The sequence below is a fragment of the Myotis yumanensis genome, unplaced genomic scaffold (genome assembly GCF_028538775.1).
Source record: "Myotis yumanensis isolate MYYU_CA2020_CCGP unplaced genomic scaffold, mMyoYum1.0.hap1 SCAF_1, whole genome shotgun sequence".
NCBI classification, from domain to species: Eukaryota; Metazoa; Chordata; class Mammalia; order Chiroptera; family Vespertilionidae; genus Myotis; species Myotis yumanensis.
Genome location: NW_027223752.1, coordinates 240223181 through 240249779, shown reverse-complemented (window position 1 = coordinate 240249779; position 26599 = coordinate 240223181). Strand labels below are relative to the sequence as shown.

Below are 26599 nucleotides of genomic sequence, written 5' to 3'. Positions count from 1 at the left end.
CTGGTGGGCGGGAGATCCGCCGTGGGCGGGACCAGCGTGGGGATTGGGCCGGCGCGCCGGAAGTGCTCCAACTCGGGGCGGCCGGGCACCCGGAAGCGCTCGCCCCTTCCGTGTGTCGCCGGTGCGCAGCCGCCGGGACGCGGGGCGGGCTCCGTCAGGGCCCCGGGGCGCACCCGCTCTTGCCGTTCCCGCCGCCGGAGGCGCCGCGCAGCGCGGAGGGCACGATGCGGCTGGGCTGCGGGGCCTACGCCGCCGGCTGCGTGGTGATCGAGGTGCTGGGGGTCGCGCTCTTCCTGCGGGGGTTCTTCCCGGCGCCCGCGCGCCCCGAGCCCGAGCCCCCGGCGGCGCCCGCGGCGCCCGAGCCCTTGGCAGGTACGGCCCTCTCCGCTCCGGGCCCTCGGGCGCCGGCGCCCTGGTGCTCAGGGAGTCACCGCAGATGGCGACGCCCGCGGACCCCGCGCCCTCTCTGACAGCCGCCAGGCCCCTGGCACCGTCGCGACGCCCGCCCGGCGGGCCCCTTTCTTGGTTCTCCCCGCCGCAGCCCCAGCCGGGGAGAGGCCCCGCTCTGCCCAGGTCCGCCCCGCGGAGCCGCCGAGCGCGGGGACAGTTGCTGGAAGCTGCCCTTCCGCAGCGAAGCGCGCGCTCGGAGGGCCAGCGCCTGCCTTTGCCATTGCAGGGCCCTCGCCCGGAAGGGACTGCGGGGCCAGGGCTCGCTCCTCGCCCTGCTGAGGGGGTTCATCACTGGGTCCCGGGCTCCTGAGCTCCGTGGGGGGAGCCCCCCCCGGGGAGGGCACTGTCTCGGGGTTGGCAGGGTAGGTGCCAGAGACGTGGGCAGAAACGGGGTTATAGGTGATTGGACGCTAAGTCACGTGTACAGTTCAATTTCCTTTTTTCTTTCAAACCCTTTTAGGAGCCAGTTCCAATTGGACCGAGCGCCCCCCGCCTCTCTTCAGGAAAGTCGTTATTATGCTGATCGATGCCTTGAGAGATGATTTTGTGTTTGGGTCAAAAGGTGTGAAATTTATGCCCTACACCACTTCCCTTGTGGAAAAGGGTGCAGCTCACAGTTTTGTGGCTGAAGCAAAGCCGCCTACAGTTACCATGCCTCGAATCAAGGTAAACGGTTTAACATCGTGTTTTATAAATCACTAGACGCCAGATGCACGAAATTCATGCAGGGGGCCCAGCCCTCGCGGCCCCTCCCAGCCTGGCTTTGTCCGGTAGGATGTCCAGATGGTTGTTCTGCTGTTCGGTGTAATTAGCACATTAGCTCTTTAGTACATAGGATGGTTTGGCTCTGAGAGGTTTAGAGGGCTCTGTATAGTCTGTTGTCCACATTTGAAATGCATTTGGTGCCGTCAGCCTGGCTGGGGTAGCAGACGGACGAAGAAGCCTGACAGATAAGGTAGAACTGAGACTACAATTTGCACCCCTTTTCAAGTAGCCAGAGTTCATGCTTCCTGGGCGGCATAAAGGATTGGAAGCCAGATATTCCAGGGCAGCAGAGTCTCGGGGACGCCATCCTCCTTGCTACCCTGTTATTCTCTCTAATTGCCATTAGGTCAGTTATAACCCTGGAAAGGCTTAAGGGTTATCTCGTTCAATCTCTCGACTTTACCGATGAGAAGGGAAACTCAGGCTTGCCCCGCACTGAAGCGGACGGGGACTGACCCCACAGGGTCTGGCCTCCCAGTTCTCGCTGTGTCTGCTGTGTAACCTGCCTGCAGGTGCTCGGCCTAGTGAGTGTGGCTTTCAAGTGCCTAGTGCTTCACCTAGGAACTATGGGTAAAGAAAAGACTAAAGCTTTATTAGGGACCACTTCCGAAGGAGGGAGCAGGCTTGAAGTACCCAAGTCACGCAACTGGATTGGGGACTGGAGCACAGGGCTGCCTGGCTCCAGAGCCTGGGTGTCACGAGGCGGCACATGGCAGCACTGCCGAGCAGGGTGACTAAGACGGGTCCTCAGAAGGCAGGAAACCTCCCTCCCCAAGGCCATGGCAGCCACGGGAACCTCCAAGGACATGACAGACTGAGTTCTCCCTTAACCCTTCCTCGGGCCCCCAACTGCAACTCGGTCGCTCCCTGCATGCTCACTGGGGTGACAGCCCAGAGGGTAGGAAGAGTTCCACAGGGCAAGACATTCCAGTGTCCGTTAAACTTGTGAAAAGATTCTTTTTACTTTACTAGTAATCATAGCAACGCAAATTAAAACCATCTGCAAGGCCAGATTTTGTCTGTCACCTTGTAAAAATTTAAAGATTGATGATAACCTACTCTTCACGAGAAAGGAGGTGAACAGGCATCTTAATTCTGAGACTATAGCTGGACTGAGCCACCTCCCTCCTCCAGTACAGTGTGGTCTCCGGCTCTTGACTTGGTGCCCCCCACTGTGCCTACTCACCCAGGCCTCATGGCGGTCATGCCCATTCACCTCCCGCTCGTCCGAGCTACTTTCCTCTTTCATGAGCACACATAGCTTGGCTCCCATGCACACTGCCCTCTGGCCTCAAGCCTTTGCAGTTCCTGTGTCTCCCTAGGAAGGCCCCAACTCATCTCACCTAGACAACACTTCAGTCTCAGGTCTCAGCTCAAATGGTACTTCCATTGGAAGCTTTTTAAAGAAAGTACCCATTAAAATGGTCTTGGTTAAATATATTGTGCATTCAAATATTGGATGTAAATATATTGTACATTCAAATACTAAAAACATAGCCCCGGCTGGTGTGGCTCAGTAGATAGTGCCAACCCTCGCACTGAAGGGCTGTGGGTTCGATTCCCGTCAAAGGCACATACTGGGTTGCAAGTTCCATCCCCGGCCCGGTCGGGCATGTACAAGAGGCAGCCAATCGATGTGTCCCTCTCACGTGTTTCTCCACCCCCCTTTTCCCGTCTTTTTTTAAAAAAAGGAAAAAATATCCTCAGGTAAGGGTTAACAAATATTTTTGTGTGTGTGTGTATGGATGTGTGTGTATATATATATATATATACACACACACACACACATAAATTTATATGTAGTTTTTATAGCTGTTAAAAAAAAGATGAAGTAGCTATTTGTTTTCTGGGGAAAGGAATCGGTGGTCTGTTATTAATTGGAAAACAAAACCAAGTTGTAACATTATTTACATAGTTTGTTACCATTTTGGTGAAAAATGTATCTTTGTATATTTTTGGTTGTACACCTACAGAAGAAAGTATGAAAGGGTGCTTACCAAAAATAATCAGTTATCTTTAGGAAGTAGAGTTTGGGGGTAAGAGAGAGGCTCACATTTTGAGAAATAACTTTAGCCCTAGCTGGTTTGGCTCGGTAGATAGAGCGTCAGCCTGAAGACTGAAAGGTCCCAGGTTCGATTCCAGTCAAGGGCACATGCCCGGGTTGCAGGCTCGATCCCCAGTGGGGGGTGTCCAGGAGGCAGCCAATCAGTGATTCTCTCTCATCATTGATGTTTTTCTATCTCTCTCTTCCTCTCTGAAATCAATAAAAACATATTTTAAAAAAAGAAAAAGAAATAACTCTAGCCCTGGCCAGTGTGGCTTGGTTGGGTGTCCTTCCTCTGCACCGGAGGGTCGCTGGTTCAATTCCTGGTCAGGACACACGTCCTGGTTGTGGGCTCCGGCTGAATGTCTCACTCTTACCTCTATTGCATCGAGCTTATGGAAGTCCATTACACCTGTCTTCATCTCTCTAGAAATCAATAAAAAAATCTTAAAAGAAATACCTTTATGGAGATAGGATTTTTGTCCAGTCCAGCACATGCATTTGTATGTGTGTAGTTGGACGAGACATAACGGGTGTATATCCATGCCCCCCTCCTCCACTGAGGTCGACCCTCACGCAGGAGTGGTGGCTGTCACTGCTGTTATTTTGTGTGTGTGGCGTGACCGGCCTGAACTAGGCCTGGAGAGTGTCTCCCTGAGTGCAGGGCAGCTGTTGTCTGAGGTTGTTTTTCCAATTCTTGTTTTTAGTTTTAGGCTAGTATTTCCAGGGGCCACTCAGGGTCAGCACAGGCTAGCGATTGCTCAGAAGTTGTGCATAGAGACCTAGTGTGGTGAGGCTACCACCCTTCGCGGGGTCATGTGTGGACGGGCCACGTGCTCACTGGTCAGGGACTGACGCGTCCGCCCTGACTCTCACTTTCTCTGTGAGGAGGCCTCCTGTCCAGCCAGCAGGAGCTAGGAAGTCAGCCTTCCCTCTCGGGTCTCCTGAGGGTCCACGCAGCCTTCCAGGTGCCAGAAAGAGGTGGAGCTGACGGGGGCCACTACACCTGTCTCGTTCCTCCAATCCCCTTTTAAAGTTTGGGCTGGTCTCTTCCCACAACCAGCACGGCGCCTCGGGCAGCTGTTGATGTGGCCATGGATGCCTACCCTTGCGTGGCACTGTCCCCTGGAGCCAGCTCCAAGTCGAGGGCCCTCTGTCCTCTGCGCCTGCAGCACAGCCAGGGCGCAGCCCCGTGAAAGCGCTGTGGGTACGCACAGAGCTGACTGAGACAGAACTTCTCAATGGATTGTCTGTCCTTGGTGAGTTTTCAGAGTCCCCAAATGGTGGTTTTGACGGTTTTATCCAGTGTCATCTTGCTCTTGGGGGGAGAAGATTGAGCGAGCTGGCATGCGTTCCAGACGCCCAGTCAATGCACATGTCCGTTTGCTGTTGGAGAAGTCTTGGCAGTTGCCCCTTGGGTGTGACCCGATTCCTGTTGATTGGCATTGCACAGGCCGAGACACTTGTGCTGTGGGTTGTTGGGAGATACAGACCACGGAGACCACGCCCCATCGATGCGGCCTCTTGGACTCCGGGCTAAAATGAGGGAGGTCACAGGAAGGTGTGAAGATGTCACACCCCCTCCCTCTCCCAGAAACTGGGGCCATGTGGTGGGGGCAGGGAGGGGTCCCCACCAGCACACCTGGGCCAGCTCTCGGGGAACCCTGAGAGGTGTGTGGGAGCTGCTCCTGCACTCGGGAGTGGACAGCAGAGTCTCTGGTTTGTGAATCGGGACGTGGAGTTTGCAGACTTGAAGCTCAGGTGAGAGCCTGGCGTGGGTGTGAACACAGGCTTGCGTGCACACCACCTTTTGTCGCTTGTTTTGGTTCTTCAGCGCCTCCTTTATCCTCTCCTTGTCTGAAATGGGGTCAGGTGTTCACGGTGAGGCGTTCTGGTTCTGCCAGAATCTGTGGGTAGCTTTCCCCATTTGTCGTAGGACCGACCCACCCTTGGTACTGGGGATGCCCTACTTTATGCTTGTGTCTTTCCTCTGTGTAGGGGCCAGCGCCCCTCCCCCTGCTGCACTTTGGACCCCAAAGTCTAATCCGAGAGTGTTCCCTCCTGCAGGCATTGATGACAGGGAGCCTCCCCGGCTTCGTGGATGTCGTCAGAAACCTCAACTCCCCCGCACTGCTGGAGGACAATGTCGTCACACAGGCAAAAGCCGCTGGGAAAAGAATCATCTTCTATGGAGACGAAACATGGGTGAAGTTATTCCCAAAGCACTTTGTGGAATATGATGGAACAACCTCATTTTTTGTGTCAGATTATACAGAGGTCAGTGTTTAAAATAAGAAACATAGATCCTACCAGGTGGAGAGGCAGCGTTCGTTGTAGTGGTGTTTGTTGCTCTATCGGGAGGGTGTGGAGACAGTACAAACGTGGCTCACTTTCACCGTGACAGCCAGGGGCGTGAGCCCTGGTGCAGGCATGAGCACAGCTCTCTGGAGCCCACAGCCTGGAGGCTGAGCACCGATTGGCAAGTGTCAAGAATCCAGAAGGGCTGCCCAGCCAGGAGTCAGGTGAGCTGGGTGCACCGGTGAGCGGGGACGTCCCACAAGGGTAGAGTGGTGGCAGCCTCTGTCTGAGGCCGAGCCCAAGGATGCCACACTGCCTGGGGCTCCGAGGCCGTTGGTCTCTCTGCAAATGGGTCAGTGTCGAGTGGGAGGCACGGGGTCGAGGGCAAGCTGGGTGGGTGGTCTTGAGGGGCATCAGCTGGGAGTGCCGCTTCGCCAAGGGGAGGAGTGATGAGAGCCCTTGTTGAAAAGTTGAGCCTGGGTGCAGAGGGAGACCCTCAGGGCAGTGGCACTGCATGTCTGGACTTGGCATTAGGGCGGACAGCATTGCACCCCCTCACCTGTCCGTTGGCTAACACAGTTGCCCTCTGCTGCAGTGGCCTGTGCAGCATAGCAGTACTGGCCAGCGGCAACTGGGCCTCCCCGTCCTGTGTACGGTCACTCAGAAACTTCTCTGCCGTAGGCTTTTCAGTGGGAGGGAGGTGGCCAGCAGAGGGGTTGGGGCTGACCAGGCTAAATGGCTCTGTTGGGGCCTGTGGACAGCTGGTCACAGAGTGCTGTCTCCTCCCTCCCAGGACAGCTCTCATGCTGGTCACTGGAACCCTGAGCACTGTCCTGTGCTCACTGCCCTCCCCTGTGTAACTGGGTCCTGGGTCCTTGCTCAGTGCAGCCCTCGCCGTGCCCACAGAGATGTTCTTGCAGCAGACCTTGCTTGGTCCATCTGTATAACAGTCTGTCTACAGCCTAGGGGTACGAAACGATGTCAGTGAAAGTTTCATCTCATCGGATGTTCAGTTCTTTATGGCAGTTTTAATTTTTTTTCTTGGTCTTTTCAAACTCCCACTAGTCCTGTCCCCTACAGTGAACCCTGTGATGTGTAACGACACAGCACTTCCCTGGGCAGTGACGATCGAGCTCTTCCTTTGCACTTTCCCCTTAAGGTGGACGATAACGTGACGAGGCACTTGGACAAAGTATTGAAAAGGGGGGACTGGGATGTGCTGATCCTCCATTACCTGGGGCTGGACCACATCGGCCACATTTCCGGGCCCAGCAGTCCCCTGATTGGGCGCAAGCTCAGCGAGATGGACAGCGTCCTGATGAGAATCCACACCTCGCTGCTGTCAGAGGTGAGCTGCGCTTCGGTGGGTCTTGGTGCCAGGAGGTGCTTGTGCCCACAGTCTGCAGAAAAACTATAGCCGGCACGTGAGCTCAGGTGAGCTGAGTGAATGCACACCCACCGTCCCTCGGCAGCCTCAGCCGGCACAGGTGCCACTGCGAGCTCACCTGCCTGGTCCCGCCTCCAGTGGCTGTGTCTCCACCATCACCATCCCTCCCGCTCCTGCTTCCTGAGTGCCTTCGGGACGCTGAGCCTGTCTGGGTGTCTGCGGGGTATGGGCTCCAGCCAGGAGGGCAGACAAGCAGCACAGTGAGTGCATCAGGGTTCTTTTTAAAATATATTTTTATTGATGTCAGAGGGAGAGAGAGAGAGAAACATCCGTGATGAGAGAGAATCATGGATCGGCTGCCTCCTGCGCACACACACACCCACTGGGGATTGAGCCTGCATCCTGGGCATGTGCCCTAATCAGGAATCGAATCGTGACCTCCTGGTTCATAGGGCGACACCCAACCACTGAGCCAGGCCAGCCGGGCTGCATGAGTGTTCTTGAAGGTGACGTGCCACAGAACAGTGGGGGCAGGAGGAGGGAACCGCATCTGAGGGGCTGTGGTTTTCAGCAGCCTGGGCAGAGTAGTCACAGGGGATGTGAGCAGAGGCTGGACAGGAGGGGCCGATGTGCCAGGCCGAGAGCAAGGGCGAGGTGGAGCCTGCCGGGCACATCCTGGGCAGCAGAGGGCATGGCTGGAGCCCCAGGGCAGGAAGGTGCTGCATTTGACAGATGGGGACACCGGGCGCGCAGAGCAGTGTGCCTGCACTCTCACAGCTCAGAAGTGGCAAAGAGGTCCGGGCCCGAATCCTCTGCCCTGAGAGGCCCTCTGTCCAGTCCCACTGTGCTGTGTGACCTCCATGTGATTCTGCTTGTTTCATACATGACGCTATTTGACCTTGACCCTTTGATCTGACTGTAAGCTCATAGGTAAAAGGAAAACGCACTAATTTAGAAAGCACTGTTCATGCAGCTAGAACCTGACGTGGGCTCCTAGCGAGTGCGTGTTCCCGGTGTCAGTGCCGCTGAGACGGCCCCTTTGCCTTACAGGAGAGGGAGGCCCTCTCGCCCAGCCTGCTGGTTCTCTGTGGCGACCACGGCATGTCCGAGAGTGGGGGCCACGGGGCCTCGTCCCTGGAGGAGGTGAACACCGCGCTGCTCCTCGCCAGCTCTGCGTTCGAGAGGAAGCCCGGTGAGGACCAGGCATGGCTCACATGCTGAAACTACTTTTCTGCTGTTCTATCACCCGATGTTCATTGTAAAACTGTTTTTGGAAGCTAAGTTTGAAATACCCTGAGCAGTGGCAGAATGAAAATCAACAGGGCAAGGGGCAGTCAGGACTAGGAGTTTAGATTTCTTGCCCTGATTATTACAAGTATCCTTTGTGGGAATTGGGTTGTATGAATGCCACTGCCTGGATGCCTGGGACTGTTAGTAAGAATGTCCTGTAGCTTGGCGACTTCGGAGGCACATACATGAACTGAGAAACATCAGTACTTACGTTCCCTTCAAAGTGACCTCTGTTAGAAACTAGAGGTTGAGTAGCCGCGTCAGTAGGAGTCACCCGACCAGTCCGAGCAAGATTCACTGAGGACTCACCTGTCATCACGGACACCCAGTTCTGCACCCAAACACACGGCCCCCTGACCCACCCCCTGCCTCAGGCATGGCCGTCTCTGCCACCCTCCCCGTGGGCCTGCCTTTGCCCCTCGCTTCACTTGCTGTTGTTTCTGTGGCCTCGGTGGCTTCCTCTCACAGTTCCTTGCCATCACCCAGCACTGTTGGAGCCAGCCTTCCAGTGAGCGGGTACAGGGCCCACCTGGGCACCGGCCTCTGCACCCCGCCACCCTCACTCGACCACAGCAGGGCCTCTGCGCCCCACTATCCTCACTCGACCACAGCACGGCCTCTGCGCCCCACTATCCCTCACTCGACCACAGCACGGCCTCTGTGCCCCACTATCCCTCACTCGACCACAGCAGGGCCTCTGCGCCCCACTATCCTCACTCGACCACAGCACGACCTCTGCACCCCACTACCCTCACTCGACCACAGCACGGCCTCTGCGCCCCACTACCCTCACTCGACCACAGCACGGCCTCTGCACCCCACTACCCTCACTCGACCACAGCAGGGTGCCCACCGGGTGGAGTGAGGGCCCTGCACTAGAAACAGCTTCTTCCCAGCATTTGCTCGTCCTGCCCAGTGCCTGAGCTCCTAGAATGGAAGTGGCACCACGTGTAAATGTCTCACAAACACGTGTTCACGGACGTTCACAGCAACATCATTCATGAGAGCCAAGCCCTGTTGAGATGGCTGAACGTGGTGCATCCACACAGCAGATACCACCGAGCAGCAGGAAGGAGTGAGGGTGGGCCGTGCAGCGGGCTGTCTCGGGAGGAAAAGGACAGCTGCCGGGCTGGGAGGCCCGTGTGCGGGCAGATGGCCTGGAGGGCTGCGGGGGCGTATGTTTCACTCGTTGACTTTAAGAATAGTTGTTTCCCGCAGACTTCACTCCTTTTGTTCATTGAGTCAGTATCAGTTTTAGAACATTTCTGTGAGTGGGCCCCACCACCCCCCACCCCTCCAGCAAGTTGTGTTTCTGTCGCTGTTAGATTTGCGTCTTCCGGGCTTCGGATCCAAGGAGCCCTGGGCGGTGGTCTTGTGGACAGGATAGCGGGCCCTGCAGTGCTGCTGAGTGACAGCTGTGGTGTGGGCACGCGTCCATTTATCCCTTCGTCCGTGGACGGGGCTGTGAACATTCATCAGCAAGTGTTTGTGAAGACGTATTTTCATATGATGTCTTTTAAAAAATGTATATTCTTATTGTTTCACAGAGGAAGGTAGAGGGAAAGAGAGATGAAAACATCACTGACGAGCTGCCTCCTGCACGCCCCTCCCTGGGGAGGGAATCCACAGCCTGGGCCTGGGCCCTGAGCGGCGGGGCCTGTGGTGTCATTTTCCTCCAGGGCCCCTTTGGCTCCCTCTGTGCTGTTGCTGTCGGGTGGCGTCTGCAGGGCACAGCCAGGTCTGTGCGCAGCGCGGGGCTGCTGCAGTCAGTGTCGGGTCTCAGCACAGCAGCCAGGCCCCACCAGTGTCAGTGCTGAGAACAAGCCCTCAGCGTAAGACTATGAGAAGAAAAGTAATATTGGAGTGGAAAACTTCTAAGTATAACCCGGGAGGCATCAGTGGAGGGTTGGTCAGAAAAGAAGAATAAGTTGGACCCAGTTAAAAAGAAAATTTCACACAACCCAAAGTTACCATAATCAAAGCTAAACCTCTACAAGCTCGCCCTAGAGTGGGAGGCTGGCCCCAGGCTCCGCTGACCCACCTGCATCAGGCGGCTGGAGGGACGGGGGGATTTCTCCACCGAGAAGAGGACGCCTGCGCTGAGCTTCCTGTCCAGGCCTCGGGGGGCCTGGGGCAGAGCCCAGGTTGTGAGGCACCCAGTCCCCTTGTAGGTTCCGTCAGACGCCAACCCCTGCCTAGTGCAAAGCACTGCAGGTGCTCAGGCCGTGGCCGCTGGGCCAGCCTCCCACTGCTTTCCCAGAGGTGCCCCGAGGGGCTGTGAGCACCACTCTGATCCAGAGGGCAGGGCCGCCAGGGACCCCCAGGTGACCGTCTGCTGCGCCACCTGCTCCCTGTGCCGGCGTCTCCCAGGCGCCGTGGCTGCTTCAGGGAAGGTGGTGGTCCGTCGGCTCACTGACAGCACGGTGAGGTGCTCCATGTAAACCTACAGGGAAGGGTTTGGAGAGATGGTGATGGACGTGCGTTGTCAGGTGTCCGAGAGCCTGTCGCTGACCCTGCTTCCTCCCCTAGGTGAAGTCAGGCCCCCAGAGCGTGTGCAGCAGACCGACCTGGCTGCCACCCTGGCGGTGGGGCTCGGCCTGCCCATCCCGCAGCACAGTGTGGGCCGCTTCCTGTTCCCAGTCGTGCAGGGCAGAGCCCTGCGGGAACAGCTGAGGCTCCTACACTTGAATGCAGTGCAGCTCAGCAGGCTGTTGCAAGTGCGCGTCCCGGGGTACAAGAAAGGTGAGTCACGGCCACCCTCCGTCAGGCTGGGGCCCCCGCGTGACCTGGCCCTCGCTGCGGCCTGGCGGTGCTCTCAGAGCTCGGCCATCACCGTGAGCAGCACCAGAGGCCGTTGTCTCCAGCACGTGCTCCCATAAGTGTGCTCAGTCAACAGGGGGTGACTCTTCCCACTCAGTTTCTGTTTGGAAGCAGGGCCAGGGCTGCCCTCATGGAGCGCAGCTTGAGAGGGAGAGCAGGTGGTGTGTGGGTGGCGAGGGCCTGGGAGGGAGCATGTGGCAGATTCGGTCCGAGGGGGCGGGGGGGGGACGTGCCTCACTTTGCAGGGATGAAGGGGCGGGAGTGGCTGGAGCAGAGGAAGGCACAGGACGGGAGGCCGGGGGTGTGGGGCCTCTGGGACCCTGGCTAGAGGAGGGGCTCTCGCTGTCACTTGGGAGGCTCTGGGGCCAGGGAGGGTGGAGGAGAGCTGGGAGGAAGCTGCCCAGAGAGGACTCGCGATACGGAGCCGGTAGAAGACGCAGGCTGTTGCTGAGAGTCAGGCAGGGCAGCCATGCGGGGGCGGGGGGGGGGGGGGGGGATTGTGGATGTGGTAGAGACAGCGGCAGGCACCCGTCCGCCCAGTCCTCACACAGTGCGAGCATGGGAAGGTTTCTGTAAAGTCGAGGGCCTGTTAACACAATGCATTTCCGGGTGGTTTTCCATCGCAGGAGCAGAGGGGAGGGAAGGAGAGAGGGAGCAGGGGAGGAGGAGAGGCAAGGCCAGGGTGGAGGCAGAGGGGTGGGGGCGGTCGGCTGGAAGGAGGTTGGAGGGTGCTGGCCCGTGACCAGCCCACACACGAAGGTTCCTGGGCGCCCGCTGTGAGGTTCTCCCACAGGCCGCGGTAGCACACTGGGAACCTAGTGCCTACGTCTGTGCTGCGTCCGCAACCTGTTCCTCTTCTTGTCAGAGCATGGATTCGAACAGTTTAAAATATCAGAAAGGCTGCACGGAAACTGGGTCAGACTGTACTTAGAGGAAAATAACGCAGAAATCCTTCTCAACATGGGAGCCAAGGCCCGCAAGCAGTACCTGTACACCCTGAAGGCCCTGAGCCAGGCCTTGAGCAGCCAGGAGGCCCAGTACGACATGTACTCGATGGTGGTAGGGACCGTCGTGGTTCTGGAGGTACGGTGCTCGCACGGAGCAAGGCTCACCTGTGGAGCCGGCTCGATACCCCAGCCAGGATATTGCAGTGGAGTGTCTGTAGCACATCCGTGTTCCCCAAAGCAGGAAACTGGTTTTCCTGTTTGCTCACGTGTGCCTTTGTGCACAGTCCTGCCCAGGCGGGTGGCTGGAGGCGTGGTTTGGGCCTTTCCCTGCCGCCATCGTGGACCAGCCTGTGCTTCCCGCCCAGGTCCTCGCCCTGCTCCTGCTCAGCGTCCCGCAGGCCCTGGGTGCCACGGCGAAGCTGGAGGTCCCCCTGTCGCCCGTGTGTTCTCTGCTCTTCTACGTGATGTTCCTGCTTCTCTGGGCCATGCACATGGTCGTGTGCACCTCGACTGAGAGCTCCCTCTACCTGTGCAGCCTCGCGTGGCCCATGGCGGGCGGGGTGCTGGCGCTGGTCTCCGCGCTGCTCTGTGGGGTCTTGTCCACTCTGACCAGGATGTGTTTGCGTGGAAAGCTTCTGAGGAGGGTAAGGCTGGCTCCCGCAGATGGGACACATCTCTTTGTGTAGCTGCACTTGGTAGTTGAGCACCTTTCCCCCCCGATGTGTGTGGCAGGTGCAGCGCTGGCCGGAGCCGGGGAGGGCAGCCTGTCCCCAGGCTCTTGGCCCACCTCACACTCTCAGCTCCGGGTTGACAGGTCCCAGGCCTCGCCTGTCAGGTCGGAAGACAGGGTCCTGGTGAAAGAGAGGGTGGGAGAGTGAGAGAGACAGAAACATCAATGATGAGAAAGAATCATGGATCAGCTGCCTCCTGCATGCCCCACACTGGGGCCCGAGCCCATAACCCAGCCATGTGCCCTGACCGGGAATCGAGCCGTGACCTCCGGGTTCATAGGTTGATCTCAACCACTGAGCCACACTGTCTTTAGTTTTATATGCTTCAAGTTGGTACATTGAAGGGATGGTGCTGTGATGCCAGCTTTGTCATTTCAGTAGAACGAACATTTCAGTGGAAACTTCTGGATTTCTGGAAAATTCATGGTTGGATTCTTGGGAAATATCGTTGAGGTTCTTTGGTTTAGTAGCGGGAACTGGCTGTGGCTGCCTGACGACCCAGGCTCGAGAGGACGAAGATGTTGTATGAAGGGCTGGGTCCAGGGGCCGGGCCCAGGTCTCTGAGCCCCCACGCTGCCCAGGTGGTGCGGGTCTAGGCACCATGTCTCGCCACCGGGCTTCGGATGGGCTGTGCTGAGGAGGGCAGGCCATGCCTCCAGAGCCAGGGAGCATCTGATGCGTGTCCCGTGGGTTCTGCTCTGTGCCCAGCGTGCAGCACGCTGTGTGCGGTTCTCAGATCTCCCTTACAAAGTCCACCCTCCTTTCTACAGAACCGAGCTCCTTCCCACTGGAAGTGGTCGGAGCTGGACTTCCTCGTCCTGGCGGGGACGGCAGGCCATGTCCTGAGTCTGGGTGCGAGCAGCTTCATCGAGGAGGAGCACCAGACCTGGTACTTCCTCGTCAGCACCCTGTGTCTGGCTCTGAGTCACGAGAGCTACCGAAGCTGCTTCCTGGGAGACGACGAGGAGCCTGAGCATTGCCCGCGGGTGGCAGGAGAGTTTGCCGGCGCGGCATCAGCTTTGCAGGACAGGAGCGTCAGCTGTGACGTGTTAGAGCTCGGCCGAGCACGCCAGAGCCCCTCTCCCCTGGACGGACTCCGAGGGCGTGAGAAGTGCATGGCGCTGGCCGGCCCGTGGCTGGTCCTCGGCTGCTGCCGGCTGCTGCGGTCTCTGAACCAGACGGGGGTGCAGTGGGCCCACCGCCCTGACCTGGGGCACTGGCTCACCAGGTGAGAGCACGCGCCATGGCCCCGCTAGCTGGCCAGTAGTCGCCTTTCTCCACATGGGGCCCGTTTGCCATGTTCAGGATGGAAGTGGTGTTTGAGCTTTGAAGAATTAGAAAAATACACCCTAGCGCATGAATTGATGTTGAAAAGCACACTTACGTCAGGCTAGCCTATGTGGTTGGTTTTATGGCCGAATCACTGCAGCTGATGTTTGAGAACCTGTGAGTTTTCAGTGGTGATCACAGCGAGGAGCTGGCTCTGCCCGGGCCAGCTGCTCCTGGGAGGACAGGCTGTGACGGACGTGGTCAGAAGCCTCGACAGCTAGTGGCTGTGCGGGTGCTGCTTCAACACCTGGGAGAAGTGCAGCAGGTGAAACCCAGACTGGAAAGGGGGGCTCATGACAGTTAGAGGGGGCGGTGGGGCTCAGGACAGTCAGACATCCGTGTGAGGGGCGCTCAGGACAGTCACAGACACCCTGCAGCAGGAAGCTTCAGCAGGAGAACAGGGAAATGCTTACTCCGACCAGCAGTTGGGAGTTTCAGGTAGAATAACAGGGCACAACTTTTATCTAACAAGGTAGGGAACAGAAGGGATAGGCGGCCTGGGTGAGGCCGCGACCTGGCCCACACAACAGTCACTGGGGAAACTGTGGCCTGTGCCTCCAGCCCGAGTGTGGCTCCTTCCTTGACTGCGAACTCTATGGGGAATCTCCCATCCCAGCGACAGCCCAGCGCCCCGGGCAGCGCTCCTGGGCTGCTGCTGCGAACCCCCTCCTCGCCCTCAGTGGCCTGGAGAGAGGAGCCGAGGCCGAGCCCACGGGCCCTGGGACCGCACAGGGGCCCGCGCCTCCTGCTCGGGAAAGCGCAGCCGTGCTGGCAGGCGCTGTTCCTCCCCACACTGGCCGGGCCCTTCCCCTCGGCTGCTTCTGCGTCTCAGGCTGTCCCTCCCGGTTTGCAGAGGTGGCCCTGGGACCAGGACAGAGCTGCTTGGGGGCATCCAGGCTCGCCTTCTGGTGCTTTTTCCGTTGTGACCATTTACCACCAGGACAGGACATAAATGTCCAGTTTAAACAGCAACAATGAGTGGACCCCATGTGACCACCCCCAGAGCAAGACCCTGGCCACAGGCACCCTCTGCCTGTTTCCCAGGCGTGTTTCCTTCGTGTGTTTCATTTCGTGAGTGAACAGTGCTCCCGGCGGCAGCAGTGGGCGTGGCCTGGCAGCAGGGTGCCCACCCACCCTGTACCCGCTGCCTGTGAGCCTCCCAACTTCTCTGGGGTCTCGGGCCCTGAACGGAGATCACACCAGGAGGTGCATGACTCCCCGGGGTGGGATGTACCCTGGGAAGCACGGGGTTTGCCCAGCAACTCCTCACCTGTGTAGGGAACGTGGCTGCCCAGAAAAGGGGCGCATGGCCGAGCGGTGGGTGAACCACTGTGGACAAGAAGCGGTAGGTCAGGGCGACCGCCCTTCGTCTGTACGTTGTAAGAGCCTCAGTCTGCATTTCAATCACCAGCCGTTTTCTTCCATGCTTTTCGGGAAAATCAGCTGTTCTTAGGACAGTTCTTAGAAAGCCACACAGCAGAGAGCCAGCATCGCCAGCTACACTTGTGGGTAATTCCTGGCACTTCCCGTTCCCTTTCAGCTCTGACCACCAAGCCGAACTCTCCGTCCTTGCTGCCCTTTCCCTCCTCGCCATCTTCGCGCTGGTTCAGAGCAGGTGCTCCTCGGTGGCCAAGGGGGCCCTGGCGCTTGGCCTGCTGGGTGTCTACTGCTACAGGGCAGCCACTGGCCACGTGCTGTCCCCATGGCAACAAGACAACAAGGACGTTTCCAGGTAATGTGCTGCAGCCGGGGGCTTGTTTTGAGATTTGGTTTCTGAAGGGACACCTGCCTGCTGCCTGTAGGACGTTGGTGAGGTGGTTTCACCGAGATCCGAGGGCCTGGCTGAGCGTGCTCAGTGAGCTGACCGTGCCCTCTGTCCTGGCGGTGAGGTGTTTGAGGGTCATTTTTTTTAAATAGGGAATTTTTTTAAAAAACAAGGCATCTCAAGGATTCAGTGTTGCTTGGTCAGGACGAAATGAGATAGAAGAGCGAGTGGGTGTTGCCTAGCAGTGGGGAAACGAGGCAGAAAACTAAACTCGCCCAGATCTTGCAGGGAACCCCTGAGGAGCCTTGTGCTGCTGAGCCCTGAGTCACCTTGCAGGTCAGGGCAGCTGCTCTGTCTCCAGGAGACGGGGGGCAGTGTCCCAGGACTGTTGGAAACGTGCGGACCCTCCGACCCAGGTGTCCTCTCGAGCAGCGAGGAGGCCCGAGGCGAGGGGGGGCGGGCTCTGCTCTCCAAGGCACTAGCGTTGCACCGTGGGAGGCGGCAGGGCCAGCCGTGGGGGAGCTCTGAGCGAGTGAGGCTTGTTCTGGGCTCTCAGTCCCTCGGCGTCTGCTGAGTTGTGTGCTTTCACAGGACGTGTGAAGACGCAGAGCAGCAGGCTGTCCCTCTGTGTGTGGCCTGAGCTTGTGAAGTAGGAGCGTCGCTTTTCATGTTCATGTGAAAGACTCGCAGAGGGCACTGGCCCTCGGTGGGTAGGTGGCTGAGGGGCACGGGGTACCCCTGGAAATGGCCTGCCAACTGGCGTGGGGAGTCAGTGATGCCAGGGGCCTGGTGAGGGGACTGCACCCGACACAGGGAGGCCAGATGGGGACAGCGTGGTGTGCAGGCATCTCAGAGGAGGTGCACTTTGTCGTCTGAGATTGGGCACCTGCCGGAGGTGGAAGTCACATTCCGGGTGTTTAATCAGCTGTTGGTCTCAATCTCAGAGTCTGACGCACAAGCAGACCCTCCTTTCCTCTCTGGTTGACGCACCGATTTCAGCATCACTCGCTTCAGAGCTTGGGGCAGTGTGATCCTCTCACGGACCCAGCGGCTTGTAGGCCGGAGCCCCCTTTGGTGAATCTGTGCTGCTGGGTTCACGTGCTTCCTGCCAAGTGCCTCCTGCCCGGCCTCTCTGTCCCGGTCCTCGGCCCCTCCTGCTGCCAGGGCCGCTCAGCCCAGAGCTGTCCTGAGTCTAGAGCACTGGCAGCTGCTTCTCCGCTCGGGCCAGGTGCTGCTGCCTGTCCATCTCCTAGAACCGCCTTTACGTTTAATGCCTGGCTCTCCTCACGTGGAAGCCCATGCCCAGCGGGCAGGGGCGGCCAGGCCTCGGTGGTCGCCCGGCAGTCAGCCCTCCCTGCTACGCTCTGGCCACTCTCTGATCCTGATGGTCTGTCGTTTGCTCAGCGTGGCTCCCGCCTGGGTGGGCTGCGCCTGACCACGTCTCCGTGGCAGGCCTCGTGGACAGGGTTTCACTGTTTGAATTAAACTCATACTAAAAAGATAATTTTTTAAAAATGCATAAATCTTCCTAAGAAAATCTGAAAGTTTATTTTTTCAAAAATATATATTGTTTTGATTATTTCATTTACATTTTTACCTAGCGTTACTGTATTTATTTGTTCTTACTTTGAGAGGATGTGTATTAAAGCTGGGACAGGTTACAGGAAGGGCTCAGGGTAGAAGCACCAGGAGAGCCCAGGTGGGGCACTCGGCTTTACTTTAAATCATCGCCTTTCTAGTGTAAAATATTTGCTTTATGAAGTTTTTTAAAATTTATTTATTGTCTAAAGTTTTACATATGCCTCCTTTTTCCCCACTTGACCGCCCCCCAGCCATTCCCGCCCCCACAAGCCCCCACCACCCCCGTGTCCGTGGCCACTGGTGATGTAATGTTTATGCCCACATGTCCTGTGGTTGCACTCTAACCCCCCCTCCCCTGCCATTTGTCTGTGTATCTGTTCTTTTTTTTTCCCATTTTATTTTTTCTTTATTTTATCGTTGGGGGCCATAATGATTTTTGAATAAAACCTGGTAGGTAGTTTATCTTTTTTTTTTAATTCTTTATTAGTTAAGGTATTATAAATGTGTCCTCATCCCCCCCCATTAAGCCCCCATCCCCCCCCCCACCCCCCCCCCCCCACTCCTGCTCTCATCGCCCTGTTGTCCATGTCCATTGGTTTGGCTTATATGCGTGCATACAAGTCCTTTGGTTGATCTCTTCCCCTTGCCCCCTCCCTCCCCTACTTTCCCTCTGGGGATTAATAGTCTGATCGCTGTTTCTCTGTCTTTGGATCTGTCCCTGTTCATCAGTCTATGTTGTTCTCTATAATCCACAAATGAGTGAGATCATGTGGTATTTATCTTTCTCTGACTGGCTTATTTCACTTAGCATAATGCTCTCCAGTTCCATCCATGCTGTTGCAAAAGGCAAGAGTTCCTTCTTTTTTACTGCAACGTAGAATTCCATTGTGTAGATGCACCACAGTTTTTTAATCCACTAATCTGCTGGTGGGCATTTATACTGTTTCCAAATCTTAGCTATGGTGAATTGTGCTGCTATGAGCATAGGGGTGCATATATCCTTTCTGATTGGTGTTTCTGGCTTCTTGGGATATATTCCTAGAAGTGGGATCACTGGGTCAAATGAGAGCTCCATTTTTAATTTTTTGAGGAAACTCCATACTGTCTTCCACAGTGGCTGCACCATCTGCATTCCCACCAGCAGTGAAGGAGGGTTCCTTTTTCTCCACATCCTCTCCAGCACTTGTCGTTTGTTGATTTGTTGATGATAGCCATTCTGACAGGTGTGAGATGGTACCTCATTGTTGTTTTGATTTGCATCTCTCGGATGATTAGTGACTTTGAGCATGTTTTCATATGTCTCTCGACCGTCTGTATGTCCTCTTGAAATGTGTCTCTTTAGGTCCTTTGCCCATTTTTTGATTGGATTGTTATCTTCCTTTTGTTAAGTTATATGAGTTCCTTATAAATTTTGGAGATTAAACCCTTATCTGAAATATCATGGCAAATTTGTTCTCCCATGCAGTGGGCTTTCTTGTTGTTTAAATGAAATTTTTTTGAACCTTTATTGTTGAGAGTATTACAGTACCCTTTCCCCCCCATTACCCCTCCACTAGGTTCCCATACCGCCTAAGAGCTTCACCACTTTATTGTCTGTGTCCATAGGTAATGCACATCTATTAAGATGCAGAGTGTTCCCTCGGGAGTTCAGCTGGGAGGCCAGGAGTTTGATTGCTCACTATGACGTGCACTCACCACCAGGGGGTGGCACAGAACAAAGGAGAGCTCCAGCTGGCAGCTGGGGAAGGGAGGCCCTGGCTGGCAGCCGGAAGGCCCTGATCGGCCCTGATCACCGGCCAGGCCTAGGGACTCTACCCATGCACAAATTCTGTGCACCAGACCCCTCCCTCTCTCTCTCTCTCTATATATATATGTATACACACACACACACACACACACACACACACACACACACACACATTAGAGGCCCGATGCACGAAATTCGTGCAAGAGTAGGCCTTCCTTCCCCTGGCTGCCAGCACTAGCTTCCCTCTGGCACCCGGGACCTGGGCTTCCCTTTGGCCACTGGCAGGCACCCAGGACCCGGGCTTCCCTTGCAGCCCAGCTTCATCCAGAAGGTCATCTGAAAGGATATCTGGTCTAATTAGCATATTACACTTTTATTATTATAGGTAAAACCCTAAATGACCGTTACGACCGGTCACTATGACACACACTGACCACCAGAGGGCAGACGCTCAATGCAGGAGCTGTGCCCTGGTGGTCAGTGCGCTCCCACAGGGGGAGCACCGCTCATTTGACAGACCCGACCCGGCACCCACCAGCCCGGCGGCAGCCACTCACTCCTTCAGTAGTCCTGCAGGTCTAATCTCCGAAGAAGGGGCCAGCGCCACGGATCCCGGCAGCGCTGCCCTCCTGGAGGTCAGCCTCGGGCAGCACAGCTGCTTCCCCTCTTAGACGCTCCTCAAGGAAGAAAGGATATAAAAGCAGCCACCTCCCAACAACTGTTGCAAACGTCAGCCGGACAGCAAGCATGTCCGGTCCCCCTCCCCACCTTGGGACCCCACCTGTGCATGAGTTTGTGCACCTGGCCTCTATATGAATATCTTTGGTTAATCTCTTCCTGCCCCTCCTCCCGAGATTCGTCAGTCTGTTCCATGTTTCTGCCTCAGATTCTATTTTATTCATCAGTTTATTTTATTCATTAAATTCCTTCTTTGATTTTTATTTTTAGATTCAACTTTTTTTTTTAAATATATTTTGTTGATTTTTTACAGAGAGGAAGAGAGAGAGATAGAGAGTTAGAAACATCGATCAGCCGCCTCCTGCACCTCTCCGACTGGGGATGTGCCCGCAACCCAGGTACATGCCCTTGACCGGAATCGAACCTGGGACCCTTCAGTCCGCAGGTTGACGCTCTGTCCACTGAGCCAAACCGGTTTCGGCTTAGATTCAACTTTTGATAAATATGTATGTATTGCCATTTTATTGTTCATATTTTTTATCTTTTTTTCTTCTTTTTCTTTTTCTTTCTCCTCCTCCTCCTTACCTTCTTTCTCCTCCAGTTTGGTGGTGATAAATTCCTTTAGCTTTTTCTGGTCTGTGAAGCTCTTTATCTGACTTTCAATTCTAAATGATTACTTTGCTGGGTAGAGTAATCTTGGTTGTAGTCCTGGCTTTTCATCACTGAATATATCTTGCCACTCCCCCTGGCCTGCAAAGTTTCTGTTGAGAAATCAACTGACAGTCGTGTGAACACTCCCTTGTAGGTAACTGACTGCTTTTCTCTTACTGCTTTTAAGATTCTCTCTTTGTCTTTAGCCCTTGGCATTTTAATTATGATGTGTCTTGGTGTGGGCCTCTTTGGGTTCCTCTTGTTTCAGACTCTCTGCGCTTCCTGGACTTGTAAGTCTGTTTCTTTCACCAGGTAGGGGAAGTTTTCTGTCACTATTTCTACAAATAGGTTTTCAATATCTTGCTCTCCTTCTGGCACCCCTATAACACGAGTGCTGGTAAGTTTGAAGTTGTCCCAGAGGCTCCTTAGGCTATCTTCTTATTTTTTGGTTTCTTTTTGCTTTTCTGATTGGGTGTTTTTTGCTTCCTCATATTCCAAATTGTTGATTTGATTATCAGACTCCTCTACTCTCTTGTTGAGTCCCTATAAATTATTCTGTATTTCAGTTAGTGATGCTTAATTTCTAACTGGTCCTTTTGCATGTCTTTCACATTTTCACTAAGTTCCTTGAAACTCTCATTAAGATCCTTGAGCATCCTCATAACCATTAGTTTGAACTCTGTATCTAGTTGTTGTAGTTGAGCCTTGATTGCTATTGACATCACTGGGAGGAATTGACCTCCAGGCCAATTGGCTTTGCAGACCAGGCTGCAACTACAGTGGGAGAGCTGCTGTGCAGGAGACACCCTATGGAGCAGGACTTGCTTCAGTGGAGCTTTGGTGCTGAGTCTGCCCCTTGAGTGTGTTGCTTGTGGATGTGTAGAGCTGTAATCTGCTATGGTCTGAAACTGTCCGCCAGGTGTACTGGGTCTGGTGCCTCCCGGGTGGTACACAGTCAGCCACTGCCTGGGGCCACCCTGCAGGAGCTACAGAGCTATCTGCAGATGGCTGTTACTTGTATTGTGCTTGGAAATGCCAGGTGAGGGCAAGCTGTGAAGCAAGGTAGGCTGGTGCTAGGGCCTCTTATTGATAGTTATGGGTTATGCTGACACCAGCTGCTGCTTGTTTGAGAGATTTTAGGAAAGTCTTTTTTAAAAAATATATTTTATTGATTTTTTTTTTACAGAGAGGAAGGGAGAGAGGTAGAGAGTTAGAAACATTGATGAGAGAGAAACATCAATCAGCTACCTCTGGCACATCCCCTACTGGGTATGCGCCCGTAACCAAGGTACATGCCCTTGACCAGAATCGAACCTGGGACCCTTCAGTCCGCAGGCCAACACTCTATCCACTGAGCCAAACCGGTTAGGGCAGGAAAGTCTTGTTAGAAATAAGGCGACCCCCACAAAACCAGGGGTCCTAGCAGAACACAAGGGACATTCGGAAGCCAGACAGCAAGGCAGTCCCTTTCCTCCTGCAGGAGGTGCATATGCACTGGGGCTGGGAGCATGCACATGCTGAGCAGCGACCACTTGGGCTTTTATTGCTCATGCACCTGATCTGTCCCTCACTCTTGATGGGAGAGCTTAGGCTCCCAGTCTTGCGTAGTTGGCTAATTTAAAGGGAAAAGGAAGGGGTTGACCTTTGCCATTTCAAAATGGCGGCCCCAGGGGAGCTGCAGGTCACTCAGGCCAGAACGGCGGCTGTCTACACTCCCTTCTATGACAGGGAAGATTATTTGTTTATTCTCAGTCTGAAACCTGAGCCAGAACAGGCTTATTCACATGAAAAAGCTGCTGCAGCAGCTTGGGTGGGGCTGCAAATTGGAGAGGACCGGGCATGAAATTTATTTAAATACATTTAGGAATATGTTTCACACGATGAAGTTCTTCGGCATGTTGTCACAAACAGTGTCCTCTGCAGACAGCTGCAGGTGACGTGCAGAAATGTTCAGTTCACAACAGGCGCTGCGCAAACACTGGACGTGCATTCCCCCGATCAGTTCCGAGGACGGCTCTGTGGGGTGTAGGTGCCGTCTCTCTTCATTTGCAAATAACACGGTCGAGCATCAGGAGTCCTGATTAACTTGCCCACAACAACAGATGGTGTGGACCAAATCGTTGTGTGTGCAGCATGTGCAGGTGTGTCTCAGTGTTTGTGAGCTCGTGGCTGTTCCTGGCAGAGCTGTACCAGGTCGTCCTTGGACAAGAGCTGGTTCCCGTACGCCAGCTCTGTCAGAGGAGTGCACACACAGGGTCCTGTGCTTCCACTGGGCGCCCGGCAGGCGGGGCTGGGGCTTGTTCGCTGAGGAGACACTCAGTCTTCGTGGGGAAATATGTGCCCATTTGTTTTGCTTTTCCTTAGGGGCATCATTGAAGCGCGTTTTGTGTATGTGTTTGTCCTCGGCATTCTGTTCACGGGCGTCAAAGACATGCTTAAGTCTCAAGTCCTCGCTGCAGGCATCCCAGTCAAGACTGTAGGTCTGTGGGACGTGTACAGTGGACTGGTGCTCCTGACAGCCTTGCTCTTCAGACCACATAACCTTCCCGTCCTGGTGTGCAGCCTCTTGATCCAGACCGTGATGACCAAGTTCATCTGGAGGCCCCTGAGGCACGGGGCCGCTGAGGTCACCGTCATGCACTATTGGTTTGGTCAAGCGTTCTTCTATTTCCAGGTAGGTTTTCGTTATCTTTGTGGGTAGACCAGTAACTTTTTGTCATTTATCTTTTAGTTTTTCTTTGGGAAGTTTCAGTGTTAGTTCGGTGAAAGAGCTGTCAGTGTAGAGTGGTGGTGCTGCTCCTGCCGTGCGTGTGTCTGTAAGACATGATGCAGCAGTTGCGTGAGGCGTGGCTGCTTCTGGACCATCTGCACAGCTTCCTCTGCGGAGGTGGTGACTGTGCTCTCGTGGCCATCCTGCTCGCCTGTCCCCTCAGTCATTCCTCCCCTAGAGCCCAGCGTCCACCCTCAGCCTCCAGCGAGGGCCCCTGGGCCGCGTGACCTCTGGGTTCCAGCCCTTGGACAGGGTCCCGGGGGCAGGGTGTGTCACGTGTCTGTGTGAAGTAGATAGATCTGAGGAAAGGCAGGCCTTGCTGCAGCTCATCAGAGACTCCGTCTGTATGTCTCCACGAGCAGACCTGGCGCTTGCTCCTCGCCATCTTTGGAAGAGTGTCCGGGGTCAGCCGGACAGGAGGGTGGGCGGGCGGCCGGGGTTCCTGGCTTCTCACGGTCACATGGCCATGTTGTGAGCGTGGCATGTCATTCCAGGGAAACTCCAACAACATCGCCACGGTGGACATCTCGGCAGGCTTCGTGGGCCTGAACACCTACGTGGAGGTCCCAGCCATGTTCCTGACGGCATTTGCGACGTATGCGGGGCCCGTGCTGTGGGCCAGCCACTTGGTGAACTTCCTGAGTTGGGAGCCCAACAGGTGCAGCTCCTCCCCTGCCCCTCAGCAGTCTGTCCACGCCCCTCGAGTGCGCAGCTCCCTTTGCCAGGGTGACGGGAGGGGTGACCCTGGAGTGTGACTGTGGAAGCCCCTGTTGCTGTGGCTGAGAAGGACCCACTCCCCAGGCGAGGGGCAGGGGGCAGCCAAGGCCCACCTGTCGATGAAGCTTCTCCCAGTTCCCCTTCATGGTTGGTGCCGTGCTCCCTGGGGTCCCCTTTCTGATGGTTGGGTCCCTAGTGGGACCCGCGACGTGTGTACAAGGACTTGCTGCAGGAGCTCAGGTCTGGAGCCGCCACAGAGAGTGAACCAGAGCACCAGTCAGGCCGCCTCACAGAGCAGGGCGTGGGGCAGCAGGGGTCACGGCCTGTCCCGGGGAGCGGGTCGGGGCCGCGTGTGCCTGAGAGCAGAGGGCGGCTGCGTGCGCTAACGCTCAGGATCTTGCGTTTCGGTCTGGGATCCGTTCTGAGCTGGTTCTTGTATGTGGTGTAAGTTGGTGGTCGAGCTTCATGTTGTGCACATGTCTGTCCAGGTTCCCAGCGCCCTTTATTGAGAGACCGTCTACCCAGTGTGCACTCTGTCACCACCTCTCCTGCACCATGTGGCCTGGGCTCACTTCTGGGCTCTGTTTAGCCCTTGTCATGGTGTAGGGTCTTGCTGGACTCGATTTGTTAGGATTTTGTTGAGGATTTTTGCACCTATGTTCATCAGGGATATCAGCCTATAATTTTCTTTTTAAGTGTCTCTGTCTGGTTTTGGAATGAGGATGATGCTGGCCACGTACAATGAGCTTGGGAGCCCTCCCTCCTCTTGGATTTTTGGAAATAGATTAAGAGGAATGCATGTGAATAATTCTCTCAGTGTTTGCTAAAATGTACCTGTGAAGTCATCCTGTCCAGGACTTTTGTTTGTTGGGAGTTTTTTGATTCCTGCTTTGATTTCATGAGTAGTTAGCAGTCTGTTCAGATTCTTCTTAACTCAGACTTGGAAGATCGTGCGTTTCTAGGAGTTTATCCATTTCTTAGTTTGTTCAGTTTGTTGGCGTATAGTTGGTGATAGTCTTGTGCGGTTTTCTTTTCATTGTCTGTAGGTTATAATATACATGATAGTATTGCAGTGTGTGCATATCGTTTTTAAATAGATACTTTTGCAAAACAGGGCGTGAAGTGGCGTGACAGGAGGTGTCTGCCTGCAGCCTCATCTCCTCAGGCGCCTCTGCCCACCAGACTGACCAGGCCCAGGAGCAAGAATTACCTCCTCGTTTTCAAAATACAAATGTCAGTGACTTAATGCCCCCGGGACAGAGCACGGTGCACTAACCCCAGTTCCCTTTGCCCGCAGTGGTCCGGCGCTGAGGCGCGCCTGCTTCTGCTACGCGCTGCTCAGCTCCGTGCCCGTGTCCGCCTACGTCGTCCTGGTGACGGCCCTGCGCTACCACCTGTTCATATGGAGCGTGTTTTCCCCAAAGCTCCTCTACGTGGGCATGCACCTGCTCGTCACCGCCGCCCTCTGCCTGGGCTTCACCGCCGTGGACTGGGCCGGCGCCAAGGCAGACGCTGGGAAAGTAGCGCATTGTTAAAGCCTACTGTTTACTTCATGGGTTTGATTCATAAAAGTAGGTGTAAGTTCAAGATTATTCTAAAAAGAAGAGGTGAGTCCTACAGTGTGGGTGAGTAGCTCCAATTGCTTGGACGACTATACTTGACGTTGAATTCAGTAGTAAGTGGCTAATAAAAGGTCACTTTAAAATACTTAGTTTGAATATGAATCCTATTCCCCTGTGGACAATCACTACAGAAACTGCTGGACTTGTAATTGCCTCTGGATGAGTTAGGCTGTGACAACCCTGTGTGTTCACATGGTGCATACAAAGGTGCGAGGGTGTCGCGTGTGCGACCTTCAGAGGCTCGGCCCTTTCCACCCTAGGGCCCCGGACCGCGGCTTCATGGTCACAGCTGTCAGCACTGATGGCATTGAAAATTAAAACAGACATTTCAAAACAATTTATTCATTTAAAAATAAAGATATAAACTTTAATATATTTTCAAGAAAAATAACTACTTTCCACACACAAAAATTAGCAAGGAGAGTGGTATTATCTTTTTTTTATATATATATTTTATTGATTTTTTTTAGACAGAGAGGAAGGGAGAGGGCTAGAGAGTTAGAAACATTGATCAGCTGCCTCCTGCACACCCCCCACTGGGGATGTGCCCGCGACCAAGGTACATGCCCTTGACTGGAATCGAACCTGGGACCCTTGAGTCCGCAGGCTGATGCTCTATCCACTAAGCCAAACCAGTCAAGGCAAGAGTGGCATTATCTTAACATTTTTGCAAATCTCCTGAGTGTCTGGCTCAGGTGGGGACGGTTGGGCTCTGCGCTCAGTCTGCTGTGCCTGGTGCCGGACAGGAGGGTGTGGGTCCGTTTGTGGTCATTGTGGGTGTTCTGTGACGATGCTGCACTGAAACTTTGGAAGGTGCGCCAGAGGCGAGCAGTGAGTGGGTGCACTGAGCTTCACGCTGGTGTCGACAAGTCCTGTCGCTTTAAATGCCTCAGGGGAAGCTGGGGTGTGGAACGAGGATCTCTGTACTGTTTTTGCAACTTCTTGTGAGACTTAAACTTCTTCAAAATAAAGTTATTTTGAAAAGGAAGCTTAGTTGTGCTGTGCAG

At 55.1% G+C, this 26599-nt stretch overlaps 1 protein-coding gene across 3 annotated transcripts; it reads left to right on the top strand.

Moving 5' to 3' along the window:
* The first annotated feature begins 120 nt into the window (after window positions 1–120).
* PIGG (phosphatidylinositol glycan anchor biosynthesis class G (EMM blood group)) lies at window positions 121–26574 on the top strand. 3 transcript variants are annotated; one of them, XM_070400776.1, is made up of 13 exons: window positions 121–372; window positions 911–1116; window positions 5327–5536; window positions 6717–6905; window positions 7995–8136; window positions 10764–10976; window positions 11920–12137; window positions 12367–12645; window positions 13503–13960; window positions 15602–15793; window positions 22848–23157; window positions 23748–23911; window positions 25268–26574. In XM_070400776.1, exons 1-13 carry the CDS (start codon window positions 225–227, stop codon window positions 25503–25505), a joined length of 2967 nt encoding a protein of 988 aa, XP_070256877.1. In that variant the 5' UTR covers window positions 121–224; the 3' UTR covers window positions 25506–26574. The 3 variants fall into 3 exon arrangements, with proteins under 3 accessions (XP_070256877.1, XP_070256878.1, XP_070256879.1); XM_070400777.1 differs by having other exon boundaries at window positions 25085–25360; XM_070400778.1 differs by lacking the exons at window positions 22848–23157; window positions 23748–23911.
* Window positions 26575–26599: the final 25 nt, after the last annotated feature.

Excerpts from the sequence above, each read along its gene's own strand:
- PIGG (XM_070400776.1), top strand. The coding sequence starts at position 225 with ATGCGGCTGGGCTGCGGGGCCTACGCCGCCGGCTGCGTGGTGATCGAG. Across the intron at positions 8,137-10,763 it reads TGCGTTCGAGAGGAAGCCCG|GTGAAGTCAGGCCCCCAGAG; the intron begins GTGAGGACCAGG and ends TTCCTCCCCTAG. Across the intron at positions 10,977-11,919 it reads CGTCCCGGGGTACAAGAAAG|AGCATGGATTCGAACAGTTT; the intron begins GTGAGTCACGGC and ends TCTTCTTGTCAG.